This window comes from Bos indicus, chromosome 14 (assembly GCF_029378745.1).
Source record: "Bos indicus isolate NIAB-ARS_2022 breed Sahiwal x Tharparkar chromosome 14, NIAB-ARS_B.indTharparkar_mat_pri_1.0, whole genome shotgun sequence".
NCBI classification, from domain to species: domain Eukaryota; kingdom Metazoa; phylum Chordata; class Mammalia; order Artiodactyla; family Bovidae; genus Bos; species Bos indicus.
The window spans coordinates 16,862,015-16,886,572 of NC_091773.1; the positions used below are offsets into that span (position 1 = coordinate 16,862,015).

The 24,558-nt window shown below is 37.4% G+C and overlaps 1 protein-coding gene across 2 annotated transcripts; it reads left to right on the plus strand.

The window, feature by feature from the left end:
* The first annotated feature begins 205 nt into the window (after positions 1-205).
* ZHX1 (zinc fingers and homeoboxes 1) lies at positions 206-23,308 on the plus strand. 2 transcript variants are annotated; one of them, XM_019973749.2, is made up of 4 exons: positions 206-563; positions 7,261-7,377; positions 16,321-19,172; positions 21,703-23,308. In XM_019973749.2, the coding sequence occupies exon 3, from the start codon at positions 16,548-16,550 to the stop codon at positions 19,167-19,169; it is 2,622 nt and encodes an 873-aa protein (XP_019829308.2). In that variant the 5' UTR covers positions 206-563; positions 7,261-7,377; positions 16,321-16,547; the 3' UTR covers positions 19,170-19,172; positions 21,703-23,308. The 2 variants fall into 2 exon arrangements, with proteins under 2 accessions (XP_019829308.2, XP_019829309.2); XM_019973750.2 differs by having other exon boundaries at positions 206-476.
* Positions 23,309-24,558: the final 1,250 nt, after the last annotated feature.

A 24,558-nucleotide genomic window follows, 5' to 3' on the forward strand; every position in this document is an offset into this window, starting at 1 on the left:
CGCCTTCTGGATTGACCTGAATGAAGACCAGGCTTCTGCCAATAGTAGGCGGAGCTATCACCGGCAAGGGAGCGGGGCCGCTTCAAGACCTGGAGAAGGCGGGGCTTCTGTTGACAGAGGGTGGAGCTTCCGTAGACGGGGGCGGGGCTTCTGTTGACAGAGGGGCGGGGCGGCTCCCTACCTCCCGCCGTGCGCCAATCCCGGGGGCAGAGACCTAGGTCGAACCCCAGGGGAGCAGCAGGGTCCCAGGGTAGAGAGCCAGGCGCGGAGCGGGGTGGGGGCGCGCGGAAGGCGCGCGCGCGGGAGGGCCCCGCCTCGGCCGGCTCTTCCCCTCCCCCCTCCCGCCTCCGGTCGGCTGCTGGGGCGCGCGCCTCGCCTCGCACCCCCACCCCCGACTCTCTGCGCTCCGCCGGGTCCGCCGCGCTGCCGAAGCCGTGAGCCGGCCCACCGAGCGGTTCCGGGTATAGGGTTCACAGGTCAGAGTTGACTCCCTGAAAAGTGCAGCCGGTTTGAAATGCAAGATGGCGGCGGCGGGGCTCTGAGAGGCGCGGCGGCCCCTGCAGGTAGCGGCCCGAGCGGGCTCCGCGACGAGCGGCCCAGGGAGTCCGGGGCTACGGGTGGGAACCAACAGAGCAGAGCTCGCGGCCGGCGAGGCGGGCCGGGAAGGCGAGCGGCACGCGGGCAGGACGGAGGAGGGCGGCCCCGGGGCAGAGCCCCCAGGGGGCTGAGCGCGCTCATCGCGACTGGTGGCAGGACGGACCGGCGCGGGGCGTCCGAGGGGCAAGGACCGGGCCTGCCTGGGCCGGGATCGCCGTCGGGGGACAGACCCCGAGCTTCCTCTGCGCTCTTGGGGTCTCTGCGGCTGTGGAAGGAGCTGGGGGTGGGCTTTGTAAGGGAAAATCTCAGCCCGCCTCCCTACGAGAGGACTGAGCAACTTGGGATTGTTGATGGGAGTGAGAACGGGGTCTCCTTAGAAGGGGGGCAGGCGCCGCAGGGATGGACTACCCCAGCAGTGTTGAGGATCCTAGGGGAGGGAGATCGGGAGTCCTGACCTGCTGGGGCATGTGGCTTCGTGGGGACTCAGTCTCCCTGAGAGGAGAGATTCTCTTGCTGGAGCTGAGCGCACTAGCATTGGGGTTGGAGCCCCCAAAAACCCTTTGGGGAGAGGCTGTACCCCACTTCAGGGAAAGCTGGGCACCCATTTCAGGGCAAGACTCAGAGTTGAGTCCTTAGCTCTATTATGTTTTGAAGAAGCCCTGGGACTTGAGAAGTTGATGAAAGAGAATGGAAATGTTATCCGTCCCTTTCAGGAGGGAGACTGGGAAGCTGACCAGGGACTACTGCGAGCCTTAGGGCCTGAAGGGAACAAGCTCCTGACCTTTGCGGGGAATGAGAGTCTAGGAAGGAGCTCTGAGAGGAAGGGGGTCAAACGGCAGGAAAGAAGAGCCCTGGGGGATGCCCTTTCCCTGTGTATTTACACCAAAGTTCTAGAGAAAGGGACTTAAAATTCTTTGTTCCAATACATCCCTCCCCGCCTCTCTGTGGGTAACAGTAAGGGAAAAGCAGAACCCCGAGAAGAAAAAGGCTCCGTTGCATATCCTTAGCTTAGGTTAGGGAAGGATCAAACTCTCTGGCAGGGCTTCAGTGAGAGATTCGGGATAGGAGGATTAAGAAGCGGGAAAGGGGATGGATAGAGGAGGGATGTGGGGAAGAGATTGGGCAGAGCGGGAATGCCACAGCGCTTTTCTGTCATCTCACCCCAGCTGTAAAGAAAAACAAGAAAAGGGGCTCATCTTTGCTGGGAGAAAACATGTCTGGAACACTACTGATAGAGAATTTGTATGTAACGTGTTTAAGTCGGGATTCCACGTAACTTGAAGAAGCAGTTCTTTTGGAGAGTGAGAGTTTATCTGAAAAGGGAAAATCACAGAATTGAGAAATAGAGTGGTTCCCAGTGAGGGAGGGAGAAGCAGCTTTATCCCAGGAACAGTGACTATTTGTTGGGTTGGAGTGTTTGTGTGTGCCTGACCTACAGGCACGCACCTTAAGATTCGTTAGTATTGGTCACTGTTTCTCAGTCTTTGTCTGAAAGCTTTAACTTACATTATATGGTGCTGTGTGAACTATCCTTGCTTCTGAAAAATTATCCTGAAAAAGTCGTTTGTTTTTATGCCAGTTGGTGAGGGTGACGGAATTTGGTTTTAACAGGGATATTGACCCTAGCACATTCTTAGATTAAAAAAAAAAATGTCTTGAGTAGCAGTTCTGACTCTTGATTTTAAGCAAAAGAAATAAGTGCTGCCAGAAACAGTAATGTAGTGCTGCTGTAACAGGATGTAAAAGAAAAAAGGGCTTTCATGAGTATTTTTTTCTCTTAGTTTTCCCCCCCTTCCTCTAAGCATTTTAGGGCTAAGCAGACTGATTTTGTGCAAAGTAAGTTGTAAAAAACCTTGGGTCCTTTCATTATAGAATTGATAGTGTTTCATTTATCAGTAACTCTCTTTGTAGAGGAATCTCTTCAGATGGTTTCTTTAGTGATCAGGATTAAAATAAAAAAAAAATTTAAGACTTGGGTAACTGATGACAGCAATGATTCATAAAGATTTCTTGAACCATTCTAGTATTTTTAAAAGAGCTTTAACATCTTCAATAGAAATGTTTTTAAAAACACCTTTCAAGTATAAACTAGTTTAGAGCTGCACATTTAGAACATTATTATTCATGTGTGCTGTTCTTTGGTTTCCCCAAGGTGCACGTAGGTCTAGTTTTATATTCAGTTCTGAACAGATTAGACTGGGTGAACCAGAAAGGCATTGCTGCCAGATGGTTTCAAAATATGGTAAGGCTGAAAACATAAATGTTCCTGTGCTGGTGAGCTCTCCTTAGTAGACGTCACTCCAATCAAGTGAGTTGATTATTTCACTGGACTGGAGGACAGTTCATGAATGATGTCCAACTATTTCACCTTTAATGATACTTCTAAGTTCTTTTTTTCAATAAATGTGAATTAAGTTTTACAATTCTTTATGTTGTTTTGTTGTTATTGTTTTTTGGGGGGTTTACAATTCTTTTGTTAGTAGGTGAGGTGGCTCACTTTGAAGGTTTTTTTCCCTATTATATTTTACATTGAGAAAGGTGATATTATGACATACTATACATTTTCTTTCTTGTAATGTTAAATTGGCACAAAAATGTGATATTTGGGACCTAGTTTGCTTTCAGTTATTGCTTTATACTTAAACGGAAGTACTCCTAAAATTACTAAAATGATTCCAAGTGTAGCTTAGGAAATAACCTTTTTATGTACATTACAGCATTGTGGATTTGGATTCAAAAGACTTCTTATTTGAATATTAACAGTGTAGAAATTTCAGTGCCTAAGCTAGTTTTTAATCTAATCGTATTCAATGAATTCAGGGAGATGTCCAGAAATATCTATTGCACTGTTTGTAGTAATAGTCAGTATGGCACATTCATTTGTGTGTTTAAATTTTTTCTGACTTAAAATCTCTTAAATCATTCTGTGTAATTTCAAAAGTAACTTGAATTACATTTATTTGAAGGGAAAAAACTATGGTACTAGCCTTTAATCCTTAATATTATTGTATCCTGTTGCTCAAATATAGTCATAGTGGTAAGTAACAAGATTTGTATGACTGAAGCTGCTGATTTAGATTACCAATCAGGATATACACATTTGCATTTATGTTTTGTAGATTTGTATTTTATACAGTTAATTTATTTTTAAAGCAAATACTTAGGTAAGTTTTTATGAGGTTGCCAGGTTTTGGTCTTAAAGGGTACTTGATCTTTGCAGTTTATATAATCAGTATCCTGTAATGTATTTAAAAGTTATAAACATGGTCTTATGTATGTTTGGTCTAAACAAATAAGTGATATACTTTGGAAAAAGAAGTATGTGTGAGCAAATTAAGAATGACATTTATTCAAGGGAATCAAAATTGAATAAATCATTTTTTATGCAGGATTTTTGTTTTCAGCTTTGAAATTTAGATTTAAAAATCATATTATCAAAGCTTATCTAAAAAATTAAAACATTAAAGTAGACATATCATATACATATTTATCATTTAAAATAAAATAACTTTGTCATTAAATTTTAGTGATTTAATATTTCTCTTAGTATTTCTGGCTCCCTTTTTCCTCTTCCTAAAGGTCTTTTTTTTTGTTGTGAAGAATGAAAGGACATAGGAGTATTCTGATATTTCTAAGCACTTCACTAATAATTATGTTTTTCTCCTTTACTAAGTTTATTCCCTTTACCTTCAAATGTTGTTAAAAAAAAAAAAAAAAAGTTTGTTAAAAATTGGCTGGACTTGTACTATACTTGGCGGGAGGTTGGTGAAAAAAGAACAGTTTCTCTTTATTACTATGATAAGATTATATCAAAAGCTGTTCGTTCTGTGAAACACCCCTTAAATGTGTCATATATTAATGATTCATCTTAAGGCTTAGATCAGAGAAAATATGTGTATGTTGGGGTTGGAGGCATAAATTATGATTGATCAATGTCTACCTGTTAAAGCCAGCTTATTCTAACACTGCTTAATATGCCTAAAGCTATGAAATGGAAAATAAAATTGTTTTGTGGACTTTGAAAGAGTTTATACTGTTTCAGCATTTAGCAAATTATGTGTATGTGTGATGAGAACTCTTAGGATTCAGTCTTTTGACAACTTTCATATACATACAACAGTGTTAATTATATCTATCATGTTGTACAGTATATCCTTAGTACTTACTTAATGGCTCAGCAGGTAAAGAATACGCCTGTAAGGCAGGAGCACAGAAGACAGGGGTTCGATCCCTGAGTCAGGAAGATCCCCTGGAGAAGGAAATGGCAACCCACTCCAGTATTCTTTGCTGGAGAATTCATGGACAGAGGAGCCTGACAGGCTACAGTCCGTGGAGTAGAAAAGAGTAAGACACGACTGAGTACATGGCACATTTTAAAACTGCAAGATTGTAGATTTTGACCACCTTCATCCAATTCCCCTCCCTGAGTTCCTTACCCTGCCTCAACAACCACAAATCTGATCTTTTTTCCTATGGGTTTGTTTGTTTTTTGAAGTATAACTGACCCAGAACACTATGCCAATCTTAAAATTTAGCAAAATTTAAACAAAGACTTTTTTTGTTGTATAACTTAAAAGTTATTACCCTAAATAAGAGTCAGAAAAAGTCTAATTTGTAGGTATACCATGTGCCAGCAAATTTTCTAAGCACTTTACATGTATTATTCCTTTCAATGCCTACAGCACCCCTATTAAGTAGATAATATCATTAGTCCCATTCTATAGATAAGGGGGCTATGCCACAGAGAGGCTAAGTGGCTTATCCAAGATCACACAGCTGGTAAGTGACAGAACTGGGATTTGAACCCATGCACTCAGATTCCAAACCCCAAATCCTTCATCTTTATGTCCTGTCCATCCTCTCCTGCCAAAATAACCAATCTGTTTTATTACATAATGTATATGGTCAAGATGACTTCTTCAATTTTTGAAGTTTAATCCCAAATTTTAAAAAGATACTTTGAATTAGAGAGGTGTTCTAAAGTAATCCCAGTATCAGAAGCTGAAATAACATCAGGTAAGTATGCTTTTCATCCAGAAATACTGAGGAACTTGTTTGATTCTCTGCTTGCAGTGTGCATGTCTTGGCAGCTCTTCTCAATAGACTCTGGTTCAGTAAAACATCTTGCAATGACTGTGTGATTTAAGAATGGATTCAAATAAGTTATCAATTTCCTATAATATTATTAATAATTCATTTTGGACAATAACCTCCCTACTTTTGGCAGCTGTTTCCTATCCTTTCTTCTAGTTCACATCCTGTAGATGGCTGGCTAAGGAGTGTCCGAACAAGGAGACACCAGGAAATGAAATTGTAGATCCTAGGCTACCAACAGAACAGGATTGCTCCACTGGGCCCACCAAGAAAATGCTCTTTTGCTTTTCATGAAAACAGTGTAACTGTTCAGTCTAAGCTTCAACTTAAGGACTGGTGTGTTTACATAATTTCTTATCTTAAAAGGGCTCTTCATAAAGTTGTGAATCAAAAAGCAGGAATCAAAAAGAAAAGGTACTGAGGGAAATCATCCTACCTAATATTCATTCACTGTGGTTTACAGAACTTTGGGGCTTGAAGAACAATAACAAAAATCTTTCAACTCTTCAAAAGCATGATTTACTGTTGTTTAATATGACAAACAGTGATAGTTTTTATTTAATTCTCCTGATTGGTTTACCTACTCTGAGTAATATACCACAGCATTTTTAGACACAAATCTGAATTTTCAAAGAATGATTTTTAGTTTGTACCATCTAATGTTTCACAATGTGCTGATTGAAAAATCATTTAGCAGTAACTTTCTTGCAAAAACAAACACCAGTCATTGTATCGGATATACCATATGTTTAGGAGTGGGGTACCACTAGTTTATTTAAGTAGTATTGGCTTGTTCCCAGCATTAATGATCCATTCCACTTAATACATAGTAAATTAGGATACAAATGTAAGCCTAGTGAGGCTTATACATAAACATATAAACACACAACTTCTCCTACCTCTTAGTTTAACTAAGTTGTCTTTCATAACTTGTGTGGTACTAATTTTTTACAATTCTCAATTTCTTCATCTCAGCTTTCATATTATATCCTGCATATAGTCACATTTTGAAATTTTTTTTCACATTTTGAAAATCTATATTGAAATTGTGACTTGGTTATTTTATAAACCAGTCCATTCTAAAGGAGATCAGTCCTGGGTGTTCTTTGGAAGGAATGATGCTAAAGCTGAAACTCCAGTACTTTGGCCACCTCATGCGAATAGTTGACTCATTGGAAAAGACTCTGATGCTAGGAGGGATTGGGGGCAGGAGGAGAAGGGGACGACAGAGGATGAGATGGCTGGATGGCATCACCGACTCGATGGACGTGAGTTTGAGTGAACTCCGGTAGTTGGTGATGGACAGGGAGGCCTGGCGTGCTGCAATTCATGGGGTCGCAAAGAGTCAGAGAGAGCGACTGGACTGGACTGAACTGAAATATATTTTTAAGTTTTCAGTTTCGCATATTTTACTGAGTTTGGCATTTTGATGATTCTTTTAAAATTTCTATGAGGAAATTAATTTTTTAAAATTATATTTACTTTTAAAAAACCAAGGCATAGGCTTAAAGTTTCCTAGTAAGACTGAATCATATCTAGAATAGTAAAGCGATATTACTTTTTTTGTAGGTGATGGCAGATAGGTACTTTGGACCTGTTAGTAATGATGGCCTGAGCTAAACACCTCCTAATCTGAAGGGACACCCTTCCGTGTCAAAGAACAGAATGGGGAGGAGACTGTGGCAGGTATGTGTTGCATCCTTTTGTTGTGGTAAAACTTGGAGACAGAATGTGCTCAGTTAATATAGTGATACTATATTTGGCTAAAGTCTTAAAAGATTTCTTTTAAAAAGCAGCAGATATATTCTTAACTTTTTTAAGAAATGTACTTTCAAACTTTAAAAATGTAGGAGTATTGGCTGATTTAATTTGAAAGGAAACAGCATCACACTTCTTAATAAATCTTTGTGGTATATTTAGAAGTGATTTTTCAATTAACATTTGCTGAAATCCATTGTGTATCAGGCACTGGACCTGTGGTAATTACAGTGGTAAACCAGACAAATGAAGGTCAGGAGGGTAGAGACCTTTTGTATGGGGAAATTTATCTAGAAATTTTACTGTTCTTTTTCCATATCCAGGAAAATGCTTCAGGACTTCAAGAACAGTTCCTGAAAACACATTTTCAGTATACAGATCTCTAATAATAGTTAATTACAATGATGAAATTTAAGATATTAATAAATACTTTGATTTAGGTTAAGCATACCACTATTTAAGTATATTTGTACATAATTTTACATTTTACTTACTTGATATAAATTGGCTTTTTGAGAAGCATTAGATTTCATACTGTGCTATTGGAATAGTTATACTTTAGTCCAGTTGTTATTGCAGATGATTCCAGAAAGTACTAGGAAAGATTCCATAACTATTAATGTGGTGGTTCACTTTCATTTTTGTGTTTTTTTACGAGTTGATATTGCCAGTATGAATTACTATTATCCTTCAAATTGAATTATTGTATCCTGAGTAAAATAGGTAGCAGTTACTTTATTTTACAAATGGGAAAGATAATGGACAGATGAATGACTTTTCAGCCTTTCAGTGATAAAGTCACTTGGAATCAAGAATAGCATTCTTGTGTTAGACTTCTGTGAAAGATTTAATACACTACCTTGAGAAAAGTAGGGGGAAATTACTTTCAGCCTAAAATAACTTTTGGATCATATCCACAAACTTTAATAATAAAGATAAGATATTTCATTATACGACAGGTTTGTGTTTCACCGTCAAATTATGTTACATACTTACCTACATGCCAGCAGAAGGTACACCACCAGGATGTCAGTGGCCTAAAGATCTTTCAAAAAAACATTTTACTCCTCAAATCTGGGGTCAGAGCTTGCCTGGAGAAATCTGTCCAACTTAGAGGCTTTTAATCTTTAGCAGCATTAAAGTCAGCTTTCTCAGGTAGAAGAAACAGGTAGAGAGGATAGAGTTTCTAAGCCTCTAAGCTTCAATTAGCATTAGCAAAGGGATCTTCTGAAATTAGATTATCTTTGGCCACAGTTTCTTAGATGTTGTTACTTGGATCACATTTACTCCTGTCTGTATTCACCTCGATACTTGAATTTGTATTATCTTGAGACTATTTTGGCAATTTTATTGAAACTTGTCTCTCAGGTAATGATTCCAGCTTACAGTAATTTTTACAAACTCTTGTGGGTACAAATTTGGGTTGTCAGATTTCTCACTTAATTTTTTTTGAGAACTTGACTATTGTTTCTAAATATTTTAACATTAACGCTTTGAAAAATGCCTCTACTATGTAAAGACCAAAAACAAATTGTAATTAAGAAAAGTATCCTCTTGGATACCTTTTAAAAATAAAGTGGTAGATATCCTTGTTTTCATTTGGATTCATTATTCTTTGTTCCTACTATTATTTCAGGCATTCTGTGATTTTGGTAGATTTGTAACTTTTAGTTTGAATACAAACACGTAAAAGTAAGTATTTTCAGCTGGCTAAACAGAACTCTGACTCACAGAGGGAGAAGTGAAACTAAAGTGAATACAGAGTCCTGAGAGTTCTCAGTGTGTGTATGAACACAGATTTCAAAGGATTCTCAGGTTGTGTATTTTAGCAGCCTTAAAAACGGTTTATTTAGTTGGTAGTAGGTCAAAACTAACATGATACTTAAAAATTATAGTTATCTTCTAAAATCTTCTAAATATTCTTATTTGACCCAGAATTGGCATAAAAAACAAAGTCTGTTTTTCTAAACATAAAATCTTACCAAAATAACATGCTTTTGTGGCTAACTAGGCCAATAAACTGTTAATCATTTAATTTAAAGTACAAGACAGCCAAAAAATAGAGGCCTAGAAATTCAGTGTAGCTATGGCCCTGTATAATTATAAAATGTTTTATGACTTTTTTTTTTTTGTGCTAAGCATACAGTTCGAAACAATCCATTAACTTTTTAGAGTGTATTACATTGAGAACCTATTTTTAAGTCTCTTTTAAAATATAGAACATCATTATAATGTAGTTTTCTCTTATAGAGAAGTAATGGTTCTAAGTTCAGATTTGCACTTGTCTATCTTTATAAGAAGTATGCCATTTTCTCCTGAATTCCACCACAGAACTAATTATTTGAAATGAATTTATCACCCTTGTTTTGTTTCTAGATAGTCTACAAATTTAGATGTACACTATTCATACATAAAACTGATTTGTTACAATAGAAGTACAGATAAATTGGTAAATATTCATTAAACATCCATTGCTATATCTTAATAAACAGTGTTTTATATGAGAATGTTTTTGAGCATGTTTTAATATTTTAATGACTAAAGTAATTTTGTTTGTAAGGATTTTACCATTGAAAACGAGCTCAGTTGTTTTGTGTAGCTCCTCAGTAAATGAGTGCTTAATGAAGGAAAATGTATGCTATAATACAAAATATAGATATATTTTAAAGCTTTTTTCCCCCAACAAATATTAATAGGCACTGTGTTTGGCCCTGGGGATATAGTGAAGAGCTAAAGAGACGTTCTTACCGATCACGTAAGAAGAACTACTTTTAGAACTGCCCCAAAGTTTTATACTGTGATGAAATAAATTTTGTTTCCATTAAATGCTTTTCTGCAGGGAAAATTTGATGTAATTCATGAATTAAGAATCATGAATTGATTAAGGAGCATCTGACCTTCAGGAGAAGAGCCAGTACACAGAACCATGGAAATTGGCTTGGCCTAAATCTATTCTCTGGAGACTAGGGGTGCTCTTGCGGACTCTTAGAACCAGTCTGAGTTCTCTACTGTGGGACAGCAGCCCTCCAAAATGTCTGGAATACATCTGAATGCTATACATACTCAGAGATTCCTCCTCCCTCTGAAAAAATGTTTAGGTAGCACGTGTTTTGGCTTTAAGTAAATTTTGTTTCCAGCTTGAGACAAATGACCACAAAAATAGTTTAGCCTATTTGCAATTTTAAGGCCTTGAAACTATTGTTTTGTTTTGTTTTTAGAATATTTACTCATTTATTTGGCTGCTCCCAGTCTAGCAGGATCTTTAGTTGTGGCGTGCGGGATCTATTTCCCTGACCAGGGATGGAACCCGGGCCCCTTGTGTTGGGAACATGGAGTCTTAGCCCCTGGAGCACCAGGGAAGTCCCTGCTTGTTGTATTTTGTAATCAAGCAATGTCATACCACTATTAAAGAAAACGTAACTACCACACACACCATGAAAATTTCATCCATAATCTCATGTGAAATTTTCATTTTTTAGTGTTTTCATCTAGTCTTTGTCCACCATGCATACATATTCTCCCATAGTTATTTTATGGTCAGTATGCAGAGTTTGTTCTGATTATTAAAAATTTAACAGTAAATGGATACTTTGCCATATGCTTTACTTTTTTGAATATCATTTTTAATGGCAGTATAATTGATTGATTATTTTTTAACATCTTTCTCTACTGAAAGGTTAACTGAAAATGGTGTTAAAACATAATTATATTTACAGTGCTATATGCATATAGTGCATAGTTTTTTCTTTTATGGGCAGATTTCACTTTAATTATGTTTTAACTGCAGAGCCACCTAGCTCTTCAGTTGTGCAACTGGACTCTAACCCTCTTTTACAGGTAAATAGTGCAAGGTTTCCCAAATTGATTTTAAGCTGTTTTGAGTTGACCTTCAAAGAGAGGATGAGATGCCTATCAGCTAATAGTGATTTCTATATGGCAGTTTTCCTGTCTCAGCCCCATTACACCGTAATGAGATGTATTGAAACCGCATCATGGCAATTCTTACTCTGTATTTTTACCCCTTTTGCTTTTATATTCAATTTGTGTGCCTTGTCATCTGATTAAGCTGCATGAGAGACAGAAAGAAAGAGAATAATAGTATATAAAAGGTATTTATTCATTCCCCAAATAATTTTCAGGGACTGGAACATAGCATTAATTAGGCACCTACTGTATACTAGTGTGTGGGAAGCGTTTTTATTTGATCAGTATCTGAGGTGGGATACCTCTGTTTATTTTCTCCAGGGCAGCCTTCTCTGCTTCTTTTCTAGAAGTCTCCTGTAATGTGCTTATATAGTTCTCAGGACCTCTTCTCATTGCATTGATCATAGTCATTCTAATTGCTTAAGCCTGTTTTCCTTGTTAACAGCTAGAACCTGGCAGACCAGAGACTATCTGTCCTGTTGACTGCTGTAATCCGAGTGCCCAACACAGTGCCTGACACATAGTTGACCTTCAATACATAGTTGGTCAGTGGATTTGTTGAACTGAAGAATCTTGGTTTTATAGATGAGAAAGCTGAGGTTGATACTGGGCAACTTTTCCAGTCACCTAACTACTGAGTACAGAGGAGACTCTAAAACCTGTGGTTTTAGCCTTTACCACAAAGCCTCTGTGAATTTATTCCCTTGGGTGGGTTTCTTCTTCCATGAAGAATGGGAAGATTGTACTGAGGTCCCTGCTTCCCCTCAAATTATGACTATAAAATAAGGACCACGAGGCTGCCTTTATTTGTGCTTTATTTTTAGGTTGTATACATAGTAATAGAATTGAGCCATTGAACCAAATCTTGAGGCACTTTTGGAAGTTCTCAATCTCCCTTTAGAAATATGTTAAATAATGTACTGATAATGGTTTTGTTAGCAAAAGATGGGCAGTTTTAGGAGTAAAGAGGAGTAAAGAGGAAAGAGTATTTCCCAGGTCTATGTAGTTGCATATAGAAGTAACCCAGGTTGAGACAACTTAGGATACCCAAGATAATCGGATTTTTAGTCTTTTGCATTACTGAGGATTTTTTAAAAGCCTTTCTTTTAAGTAACTTATTTATAGTTTTAAAATTATACATTTAATGTAAAATTTTTAATTTAAATTAATTTAATTTATAATTTTAAAATTTCAAATTCCTCAAAAACCAATGCTTTCAAAGGGAAAAAGCACAGCTGTATGTATATATCATTAGGTTATAATATATGCATATTTTATTATTTTCATGACTTTAGCAAAAATACTCTGAAAATTGTATATCTGTTTCAGTTCTTACAAACTGACCATTCTGAGCTAGTGAGCTATAAGGAAAAGAAATAAAAGTAACAACTTGGTAGCATATTCCTATATTTATACTAGATAGGATGAAAAGTAAGTTTAACCCAGGAGCTACAGAACCAGAATAATAAAAGTATCTTAGCTCCTCCAGTTTCTCTTCTGTATCTCTTATTAGTAGGGGCTACTCTATTCTATCCCAGGGTGCTCCACGCCTGTCTTTTACAGTGAAACAGCCTAAAAGGACACATTAAATTCACTTTAGGTGTCACATTTCATGGCTTAGCACTGCCAGGCTGAGGATTTATGATGAAACTACTTATGTTTTTAAGTCAAAGTCTTCAAACACATCTCAGAACCCATCAGAGGTGAAAGCAGGGATTGTGGGGTCCATGGGATGGGGTCAGGAGTTAGTTAAGCTTCTCCACTTCTCCAATCAGATAGCTATATTCTTTAATCAGTTTTATACTTGGGCTCCTCATAGAATTTTGTCTGAAGAAAGGGCTTTCTTATAACAAAAAGTTTGAAAACCACCACTTCAAGAAATACAGTCTCAAGAAAAACTCCTCTATTAAGACTTTCAGCTCTTAATATACTCCATCTAAATATCATCTAAGGTTCTAGGAGAATAGCTTACTCCCCTGCCTTTCAGTAGTTCTCCTTCACTGTCAGAAATGTGGGTGGTGCTCATTTGTTACTCTTCCACTTACTTAAGGCTATTTGAGGAAATCCTTGTTTCTAATGAGAAAAAAAATGATCAAAAATAGTAGTGTTCCCTATTAAATTGAATAGGAAAGATAGAATTATCTTAGTTTATAGCACTTAGTTAAGAAATCATTTTAAATCTCAGTGATGGATTTATGTTCCCTTAGAAATCAAAGATTTTTTTATAGAAAAAATGACACTTTTAAAAATTAATTCTTTTTTGGAGTATAAGGCTTCTCTGGTGGCTCAGTGGTGAAGAATCCACCTGCAGTGCAGGAGACAGGAGTTCAATCCCTGGGTTGGGAAGATCCCCTGGAGGAGGATATGGCAATCCACTGCAATATTCTTGCCTGGGAAATGCCATGGACAGAGGAGCCTGGTGGGCTACAGTCCATAGGGTTGTAGGAGAGTCGGATACCACTTAGCAACTAAACAACAATAGTTTCTTCACACTGTTGTGTTAGTTTCTACTGTACAGCAAAGTGTATCAGCCATACATATACGTGTATCCCTCTGTTTTGGATTTCTTTCCCATTTAGGTCACCACAGAGTACTGAGTGGAGTTCCCTGTGCTGTATAGTACCCTCTCATTAGCTACATATTTTATACATAATATCAATAGTGTATATGTGTCAATCCCAATCTCCCCATCCATCCCACTCCTGCCAACAATGACAGTTTTGAGAGTGGGTTTTGGACTGTTGATATTACTATTATTACTAAACTGATGCTCTTTATTTTGTAATATGGGAAATCAGAGAATACGAGACAGTTAGTCCAACTTTTCGTCTGTTGCTTGGATACATCAAATGGAAATGTAGTATGATTTGAATAATCCTAGTAAGAAGGATCTTAGCACCTTCAAAGGTACAGGATATTCTCTCTTTGGACAGCTCTGTTTCCTTAAAATGTTTCTCCTTTTACTGAGTCATGGAGACCTAGTTTTGCTTTATAATCATTGACGTAAACTTTTTCTCCTCAGTTCAGCTAGGACAAGGACTATGTTAGTAAATGAAAATAGTTCCTTTGTGGTAGAAAATAACTGATACCATTTATTGTAGTCATTTTCATTTGTTTTAGACTTTAGAAGCACACCAACTTTAACCGATTTAGCATCAAAATTTTATTTTAACTATTTTGGGTACAAAAGTATTAAAATGTATTCATATGAAAATATTTCACTTTTTCTTGATGATTCAAGGTTTTCCTTGTGAATTTTAGCTTTGTTCACTATAGTGATGCCTTTAGGGCATTTTGAGTTTTATAGGACTCTTTCTGTTCATTCTAGTTCAGGTTGGAGGTAGCATTTTTGGGGGGGTGGGGAGGGGGACAGGCCACTCGGCTTGCAGGATCTTAGTTCCCCAACCAGGGGTTGAACCTAAGCCATGACAGTGAAAGTACTGAATCCTAACCACTAGACCACTAGGGAACCCTATTTCAGGTTAATCAACTTTTAGTGAGTCCTTACTTCCAGGCTTCTTTTTTTTTTTTCCCAAGTCAAAGATTTTTTATTTATTTATGGCTGCACTGAGTCTTTGTTGCTGCATGCAGGCTTTCTCCAGTTGCAGTGTATGGGCTTTTCATTGCAGTAGCTTCTCCTGCTGTGGAGCATGGGCTCTAGGCGCAAGGGCTTCAGTAGCTGTGGGTCCCGGGCTCTAGAGCACAGGCTCAGTAGTTGTGGTTCTCAGGCTTAGTTGTCCTGTGGTATGTGGGATCTTCCAGGACCAGGGATTGAACCTGTGTCCCCTGCATTGGTAGGCAGGTTCTTTACCACTGAACCACCAGGGAAACCCCCTTTCAGGCTTCTGTATACCAAAGATACAGAAATAAATGAGAAGTCAGTCAAGACAACTCAGCTGAGAGAGCTAGATTGAAGGTATAAAAGGAAACTGACTCCATCCAGAGTTTCAAGAGCTTTGTTATGTCTCAGTAAAGCTATTCCTTTAAAAAAGAAGAAAAAAAATAAAGAGACTGGAGGTTTCACGACAGAAATGCAACATTCCTCTGGTACAATATAGTAAGTGATGGACTAGAAAATAAACCGGAAAGGAGGTTGGCCCAAGCTAAGGGTGATCTCTAGGACAGATCTGAGAGATCATCACACCCAGTGTGTGCACAAAGAAGCGTCCACACACAAGGATTGGCCTGCGTGGGAGTCCCTGGAACAGTGATCATTTGTGCTCTGTGCCTAAGACATAAGGAAATAGGAGTCAGGAGAGAGATGGTAGAAAATTCAGGTTGCAGTCAGGACGTGGAGGGAGCTACATGGGGCCTTAGAAGTTTGAACTTCATTCTTTCAGCATTAGGGACCCATTAGAAGCTTTGAGTCAGGAAACTGATATGATTAGACATGTTTTACAAATTCTGATAGCATTGTGGAGAATGATGAAGATAATATTTCTGAAACCTTGGTCATTAATATTCTACCTTTGCTGCTTTTGCCATACTTGGGCATGCTTTTAGAATGGTAAGACAGACCAGGAGGAAGAACAGGGCATAACTGATGGATTGAATTTCTTATACACTTAGTGGTCATAGTTTTGAGTATCTGTGGCTACTTTTTATAATTTTAAAGTTCCTCCCCTGTTAACAGATTATCATTTCACATTGAGAGTGCCTGCCAAAGGAGACACTTTCTTCCTCTTCCCTTCTGATATATAGCCAGCTGGCTGAAAAATCCAAATACACACAAGCCTGCAGGCTGACCCATCAGGTATAGTACCTGACCATCAGTGAGCTGGCTTGGAGACATCTGTTTTGATCCTCAGAGAAATTTTTTTCTGGTTCTAGTTTTATTCTGCATCTTTACAGCTGAGCTCTCCAACTTCACGTAAGTGAAATAGAGCTGTAATTTGTTGAAAAGATAACCACTCATTTTAAAACATTTTTTAATTTATCTTAATATAGGTGATTGGAGTTGTGCTTCAAAAATTTCAGCAGTTCTGCAGTATTTTATTTGCCAACCATAAGCTCTTTACTTGATTGCACCATGAAAAAGCTGCTAATGAGACTTGCTGAGCACAAAGACAGACTTGAAGAACCAAAAGCCATTGTTTTCAAATGAAGGATACTGAACAGTTTTAAGCCCCAATGCTTTTTAATCACCACTGAGATTTTCCCCCCATAACATCAGAATGGCAAGCAGGCGAAAGTCTACAACACCCTGCATGGTCCTTGCCAGTGAACAGGATCCAGACCTCGAGTTGGTATCAGATTTGGACGAAGGTCCGCCTGTACTTACACCCATAGAAAACACCAGAACAGAGAGTGTCTCAAGTGATGAAGAAGTTCATGAGTCCGTGGATTCTGACAATCAGCAAAATAAAAAAGTTGAAGGTGGCTATGAATGTAAATACTGTACTTTCCAAACTCCAGATCTAAATATGTTTACTTTTCATGTGGATTCAGAACATCCCAATGTAGTGCTAAATTCATCCTATGTTTGTGTTGAATGCAATTTTCTTACCAAAAGGTATGATGCACTTTCTGAGCATAATCTGAAATATCACCCAGGAGAAGAGAATTTTAAGTTGACTATGGTAAAACGAAATAACCAGACAATCTTTGAACAAACAATAAATGATCTGACTTTTGATGGTAGTTTTGTTAAGGAGGAGAATTCAGAGCAAGCTGAATCTACAGAAGTTTCTTCTTCAGGAATATCTATCAGTAAAACTCCTATCATGAAAATGATGAAAAATAAAGTGGAGAACAAACGGATTACAGTTCATCGTAATTCAGCTGAGGACATTCCAGAAGAGAAAGAGAATGAAATCAAACCAGACCGTGAAGAAACTGTGGAAAATCCAAGCTCTTCGGCTTCTGAATCGAATGCAAGTACTTCTGTTGTAAACAGAATCCACCCACATGCTGCCAGCACGGTTGTGGCCCCAGCAGCAGTTCTTCCTGGGTTAGCACAGGTGATCACGGCAGTATCAGCTCAGCAGAATTCCAGTTTGATTCCCAAAGTCCTAATCCCTGTTAATAGCATTCCTACCTACAATGCTGCATTGGATAACAACCCCCTTTTGCTTAACACCTACAACAAATTCCCTTATCCAACAATGTCAGAGATAACTGTTCTTTCTGCTCAAGCAAAATATACAGAGGAACAGATCAAGATATGGTTTTCAGCCCAACGTCTAAAACACGGTGTTAGCTGGACTCCCGAGGAAGTAGAGGAGGCAAGAAGGAAACAGTTCAACGGAACAGTACACACTGTACCTCAGACCATAACTGTCATTCCCACCCACATCTCCGCGGGGAGTAATGGTTTACCATCCATCTTACAGACATGCCAAATAGTTGGCCAGCCGGGTCTGGTCCTCACACAAGTAGGTGGCACGAACACCTTGCCAGTAACAGCACCTATAGCCTTGACAGTGGCAGGGGTTCCAAATCAAACGAATGTACAGAAAAGTCAGGTCCCCACTACTCAGCCGACCACAGAAACCAAGCCAGCAATAGCAGCAGTCCCATCCGCTCAGCTGGTCAAACACGAAGCCACGTTGGCAAACCCTGATTCGTTTGGCATTCGGGCTAAAAAGACTAAAGAGCAGCTGGCAGAATTAAAAGTCAGCTACCTGAAGAATCAGTTTCCCCATGATGCTGAAATTATCAGACTGATGAAAATCACAGGACTGACCAAAGGAGAGATTAAAAAATGGTTTAGTGACACAAGGTACAACCAGAGAAATTCAAAGAGTAATCAGTGCTTACATCTCAACAATGACTCCTCTGCCACTATCATCATAGACTCGAGCGATGAAACCACAGAATCCCCAGCTGTTGTGACTTCACAGCAGAAACAGTCCTGGAATCCTTTTCCCGACTTTACTCCCCAGAAGTTTAAAGAGAAGACAGCGGAGCAGCTTCGTGCCCTGCAGGCAAGTTTTCTCAACAGCTCTGTACTTACAGAAGAAGAACTAAATAGGTTAAGAGCGCAAACCAAACTCACCAGAAGGGAAATTGATGCTTGGTTTACAGAGAAGAAGAAATCAAAAGCTTTAAAGGAAGAGAAAGTGGAAGTAGAGGAAAGCAATGCAGGTAGTTCCAAAGAAGAAGCTGGAGAAACTTCTCCTGGAGATGAAACTAGTGCACCTAAGTCAGGGAGTACTGGCAAGATATGTAAAAAAACACCCGAGCAGCTGCACATGCTTAAAAGTGCATTTGTCCGAACACAGTGGCCGTCACCAGAAGAGTATGACAAGTTGGCTGAAGAAAGCGGGCTTGCTAGAACAGACATAGTTAGTTGGTTTGGGGACACCCGTTATGCTTGGAAAAATGGAAACTTAAAATGGTACTACTACTATCAAAGCGCCAATTCAAGTAGCATGAATGGTCTGTCTTCTCTTAGGAAAAGGGGGAGAGGGAGACCAAAAGGTAGGGGGAGAGGAAGACCTCGCGGGCGGCCCAGAGGAGGCAAGAGAATGAACAACTGGGACAGGGGGCCGTCCCTCATCAAATTTAAAACTGGAACTGCAATACTTAAGGATTATTACCTGAAGCACAAATTTCTTAATGAGCAAGACCTCGATGAACTTGTTAACAGATCACATATGGGTTACGAGCAGGTCAGAGAATGGTTTGCCGAAAGACAGAGAAGATCGGAGTTAGGTATAGAATTATTTGAGGAAAACGAGGAGGAAGATGAAGTTATTGATGATCAGGAAGAGGAGGAAGAAGAAACAGATGACAGTGACACTTGGGAACCCCCACGACATGTGAAGCGGAAGCTTTCTAAATCAGATGACTGAAATGTAAGTTTTTAATCTGAATGTATATTCACCGACCACATACGTTTAGAACAGCCACCTTATATCTGTCATCTTCACCTTTGACAGTGTTTTTTCTAAAATATTTTCTCTGATGCCCAATAAGAGGGCTAGGTGCCATGAGTGTAGCCCAAGAGATACATGATTATCATGTGTAGCCTGATTTTATGTTGATTTTTATATAGAGTTTAATGTTCCCTGAATTATTTATTTTTTATGTGAAATGGTTTTTTTTGCTTTGTTTTAAGGGAAAGTTACCCATTCTCCAAGAAGAAAGACTGGTGGCGGGTTGGAGATTAACACATACTAAAGATAACTAAAATGTATATTTTTCTTGCAAGCTTCCTTCACTAAAGCTTCACTTTTTGCTTATTTAAGAAAAGAATTAAAAAATGAAAACTAAAAAGAGGGGGGAAAGTATACTGAAGGAAGGACTTACCACAGGGGTGATAATTGCTTAGTTTTAGGGAACTAGGTGAAAATGGGTATCTTTTTTAATGTTTTATTGCCCCCAAACTATCAGATTTTTAACTAGAGTTTAAAATGCTTTATGCGTTAAAATTACTCAATATTTTTCTATTAAAAGCCAAAGATCTGTTTTAAGCAATATATAATTTCATATTCACTTAGGTGGCATCTGTCTTTGAAAACCGTGATATAAATTATTTCTGTTGTAGAGATCAGTGGTAAATAACAGATTTGATATTAACTCATTTGTATAAAATGTCTTTTCGTTACTTAATATAAAACAAACTTGCCACCAGCAAAAACACATCAGTAAGTTAAAAATATCTCTCTGTACGCATAAAAGTGCAAGAAAATGTGCTTTATATTTGAAAGGTTTGGCACATTCCTTGAATCTTAATTCTATTACAGATTGGATTAATTAAAATTTCACTGTGGTTGCAAATCCGATACCTGATTTGGAATTAGAATTCCCATTCTGAATACTTTCAGAATTCAGTAGCATAGTTTGTTTCTTTTCTGCTCTCTGGTTTGGCATGTTCTAGGATAAGTCTATACTTCTTAAAAAATAGTGCGGTTGTCATGAAGTGTTTTGGTCTGTCCATCAGTAGTCCAAAAGCATCTTGTTGACAAAAATCATTGCAGTATTTTCAAATAGCAGGGGAGGGAAAAAAGACCCTCCTCATATGAACATATTTACTTATTTCCATAGCTTTTTGCATCTCTACCCCATCCTCTACTTTTATGCTCTATTCTGCACAGAATTTCCTTAATTTCCGCACACCTTCCTTCATGGTTTTATTTATTTTAACAGTTATTTATAGACAGCTTAATAAGTACTAGGCACTATTCTTATTGCTTAGCAGTCTTTTTCCAGATTTTCTTTCATTAATAGTTTTTTTTTTCAGACAGAAAAATGTACATATTTTAGAATGAATCTCATTCCAGGTTTTAGAGCATAAATGTATCCTCATGAGTCACAAGAAGTTAAGCAGTCTTGTATGGCTATATCCTGAAACACCGACATCCATTTCCTTACGTCAGAAACCTTCAGGACAGGCTTGCTTCTAACACAGATGCAGAAAATATTTTTAACAGGCTTTTTTTATTGCTAAACATAAGAATGTGCACTCAGCCAAGATTACATCAACAGATTTGTTGCTGCAGTGAATTGTTGTTGTGTTGTAGTAACCTCTGCGGTGATTTTGGAAGGAGTTAGAATCTTATTCTAAAAATAATGTGAACTTTTTTCTATAGCATAGTTTGACCTTACTTTTAAGTTTGTGGATGGTTCTTAAGCTATATATGTATATGTTAATGAACACTATGATCAGAAGATTCACACAAAGCCATGGTTTTCAAAAAAGTTGCATAATGTACATTTACCTGACTTTTGTGGTACATACATTGGGATGCCCTGCTTTTAAAATATGCAGAAGTCTAAAACTATAAAACCCATTAATCAGCAAGTTATCATTGGCTTAACAAAATAATTTTTCATCTTATGAAATGATACACCATAAATTTCATTTAAATACTTCTTCATTTAAGTATGGTTTATTTACAAATAAAGGTAACCAAAACCTTTCCAAAATAGTTACAGGAAAAAGTGGTAAATATATACCTCTTTTTTCACAAGTTAGCCCTGTATATAAATAAAAAAGGATATAAGAGTCTTTAGATTTCATAGTCTGTTTATTATAAATATAGTACTTATTTTACTAACCTTATAGTAAATAGGATTTACTATATTTTATATCACATATATTATAATCCTATGAATATCTTTTTTATAAATTATTACATGTAGGTGAAAAATGTCTATAAGCAAATCTGGTATATGCAAAACATATACACTGGAGTTGCACAGAAAATCTACTGCATTATATGTTAATAAGATACATGTGGCAAGTGATCTCAGGATTACTAAGCGAATACAGAGGATGCATTTTAATGGCTAATTTATATCATTTTTGTTCCTAAAAGTGGAAAATGTTAAAATATGGTTATCTTAAAAAGTTTAGTTTTTTATTATGTTTTTCTTTTATAGCTGCCTAATACGTTGGAGGAGAATCAATTCTTCAACTCCAGATGTCTGATTTACTGTGAATGGCCCAATCTTTGATGACATTGAAAACGTTTGGGGGCATATACAATCTCAAAAAATAGGATCCAATACCCAAAAGAAATGGAATTCAGTGTTGTGCCAAAGTTAAACTACTGCAAATGGCAGAAGTCCTACAATGTACATAGAACACTAATTAAAAAAACAACTTGTAAAAATTCAGATTTTAATACAGTACATTTTTATTCTGATATGATGGAGACATTCTGATTCTTAGACTTTCTGAGGGAGTTTAATGACCACTAGAGCTTGTCCTCATATTTTTTTCAGCTTAATACTGTATGTCTCGTAAGATGGGCCTTATTGCCTGTATTCTTTGATATGTGATTAAGCCTATAGCTTTCAGTGACCAAACATTTTACAGAGTAAAAATTGTTAGGAGCAGGAAAAAGAAAAATCTGATTTATTTCTATGTCTCATTTATCAGGCCCTGCACTAAGATTAAGAGTTGTGCATGGGTTTATATAATTTCAATGTATGTAAAAAACTATTGACACATGTTGGAGCAAAGAGGTTTTGTGGTATCATTAGCGCTTAATGATTGGACCTTTCATTGAACACATTCATGGATACCACTATTACTACTTGTAATACTCCATTACTGTTTTTCATTAGAAACTGAATTAGCTTATTTTTTTAAACTGAACATAATCAGTACTGAAGAAGGGAAAGAAACTGGCATAGGAATTTCAAGAGGGTTAAACTCTGAAATAAACGTTGTACCAAAAATGTGAAAAGGAATCATGTAGTAAATATTAACTTACTCTTTTCTTACAACCATAGAGAAATCAGAAATGTTTGTACAGGTGTCAGATCAGAGCTTTCAAAAATTATCTTTCGGTGAAATTCTACTTTGTGTAACAGTTTCAGTGAATAAAGAAAAAGAATTCTGAACTGATCAGAATGAGTTAAAACTTAGCTCTTCACTTATGAATTATGGGAGTGTTAACTGTTAACTCTTGCCATTTCAGGAGACTGAAAGTTCCTCCTAACTCATAAACTTTGTAAAGACCGGTGCTGTTCATTCGTGTTGAGAAGGATCCTTTTCTTTGTGACTATAGGACCATTTTTCAAAATGTGCTTTCTTCATAGAAGAAATGTTCAGTTTCATTAGCTTTGGATTTTAAGATGTTTTTCTGAATGACCAGATGTAGTGGGCTTGGCCAGTTTATTTTATCTAATTTAATGAATAATAAATATTAAGCTCTTGTTTTTACCTTAATGTTTTGTCAGCTAATGAAAATGTTATGAAAAAGCCTTGACTATGCATGCTGCTTTCATTTTTATAAACTTTTCATTTTTAACTATAGCTTTATTAGTAATTCCAAAATGCTGCAATTTAGCTGATTTCTTCACTCAGACAGCTGGCTTTGTGGGTGGCTTTTTCATACTACTGTTAACTTTTTAAAGAGAAGCAATGTAAAGACTGTAACAATTTAATGCACTAAACTGTTCTTTCTTTTACACGTTTAAAAACTTCTTAAAGCACTCTGTATTATAAAGATTAAATTGCTCCCTTTTTTAAACCATTGCCAATGTGGTCTGAGTTTTGTTTGACAATAATTTTAATGTTTTCAAAATTTGAAATGTCAAGTATTGGAAATGAAACCTTTGAATATATTTATATTATGTCTCCCTTGCAATATGTTACTTTTGTATAGCTGTAAATAACTATTAGTAATTTTCCCCGTCTCTTTTATAGACTTGGCACTTTGCTCTGATGTTTGCTAGCTTTTAAATATATTTATTTGACAGAGCAAAGAACTTTTCTCTCCTGGTTGACTGTGTCCTTGAATACAAAATAAAAAATTAGCAGTGATTAGTAGTTTTCAGTGATTTTTTTCATTTTTTAATGTGGTAAAATATAGTAAAATTTGCCATTATATCCATTTTTAAGTGTACAGTTCAGTGGCATCAATTATCTACACAATGTTGGACAACCATTGCTACTATTTCCAGAACTTTTCATCATCCCAAACAGAACTCTGTAACTTAAGCAATAACTTTCCATTGCCCCTCTTCCCATAACCCCTGATAACCTTTAATCTACTTTCTAGATTATTTATGAATTTGCCTATTCTTGATATTTCAAATAAGTGAAGTCATACAATCCTTGTCCTTTTGTGTCTGAATTATTTCATTTAGCATAATGTTTTCTAAGTTCATTTGTACTGTAGCATATATTGGAATTTTGTTCCTTTTTAATGGCTGAATATGCACGCAAGTGTATGTGTGTGTGTGTGTGTGTGTGTATTCAACTTGGGTTGTTTCCATTTTTGGCTAGAAAATTGCTGCAGTGAAATCAGCGTACAACTCAGAAGACAAGTCCCTCTTTTTAGTTCTTTTGGGTACTTATCTAGGAGTGGAATTGCTGAATCATATAATAATTCATGTTTAACCTTTTGAGAAGCCATCAGAGTATTTTGTACAGTTGTTTGTGGCCATTTTACATCCCAGCAGCAGTGTACAGGGCTCTGATTTCTCAGTATCCTCACCAACACCTTTTATTTTCAGTGTTTATCGTTAGCACCATCTCAGTAGGTGTGAAGTGATACCTCACTGTGGTTTTGATATGCATCTCTCTAATGACTAATGATACTGAGCATCTTTTATGTGGTCACTGATCATTTGTATATCTTCTTTGGAAAAATGTCTATTTGAGTCCTTGGCTAAGTTTTTAATTGGGCTGCCTGTTTGTTGTTGAATTTTAGGAGCTTTTCATATATTCTGGATGTTATACTCTTATCAGATACACAATTCGTAAATACAGCCACTTTTCAT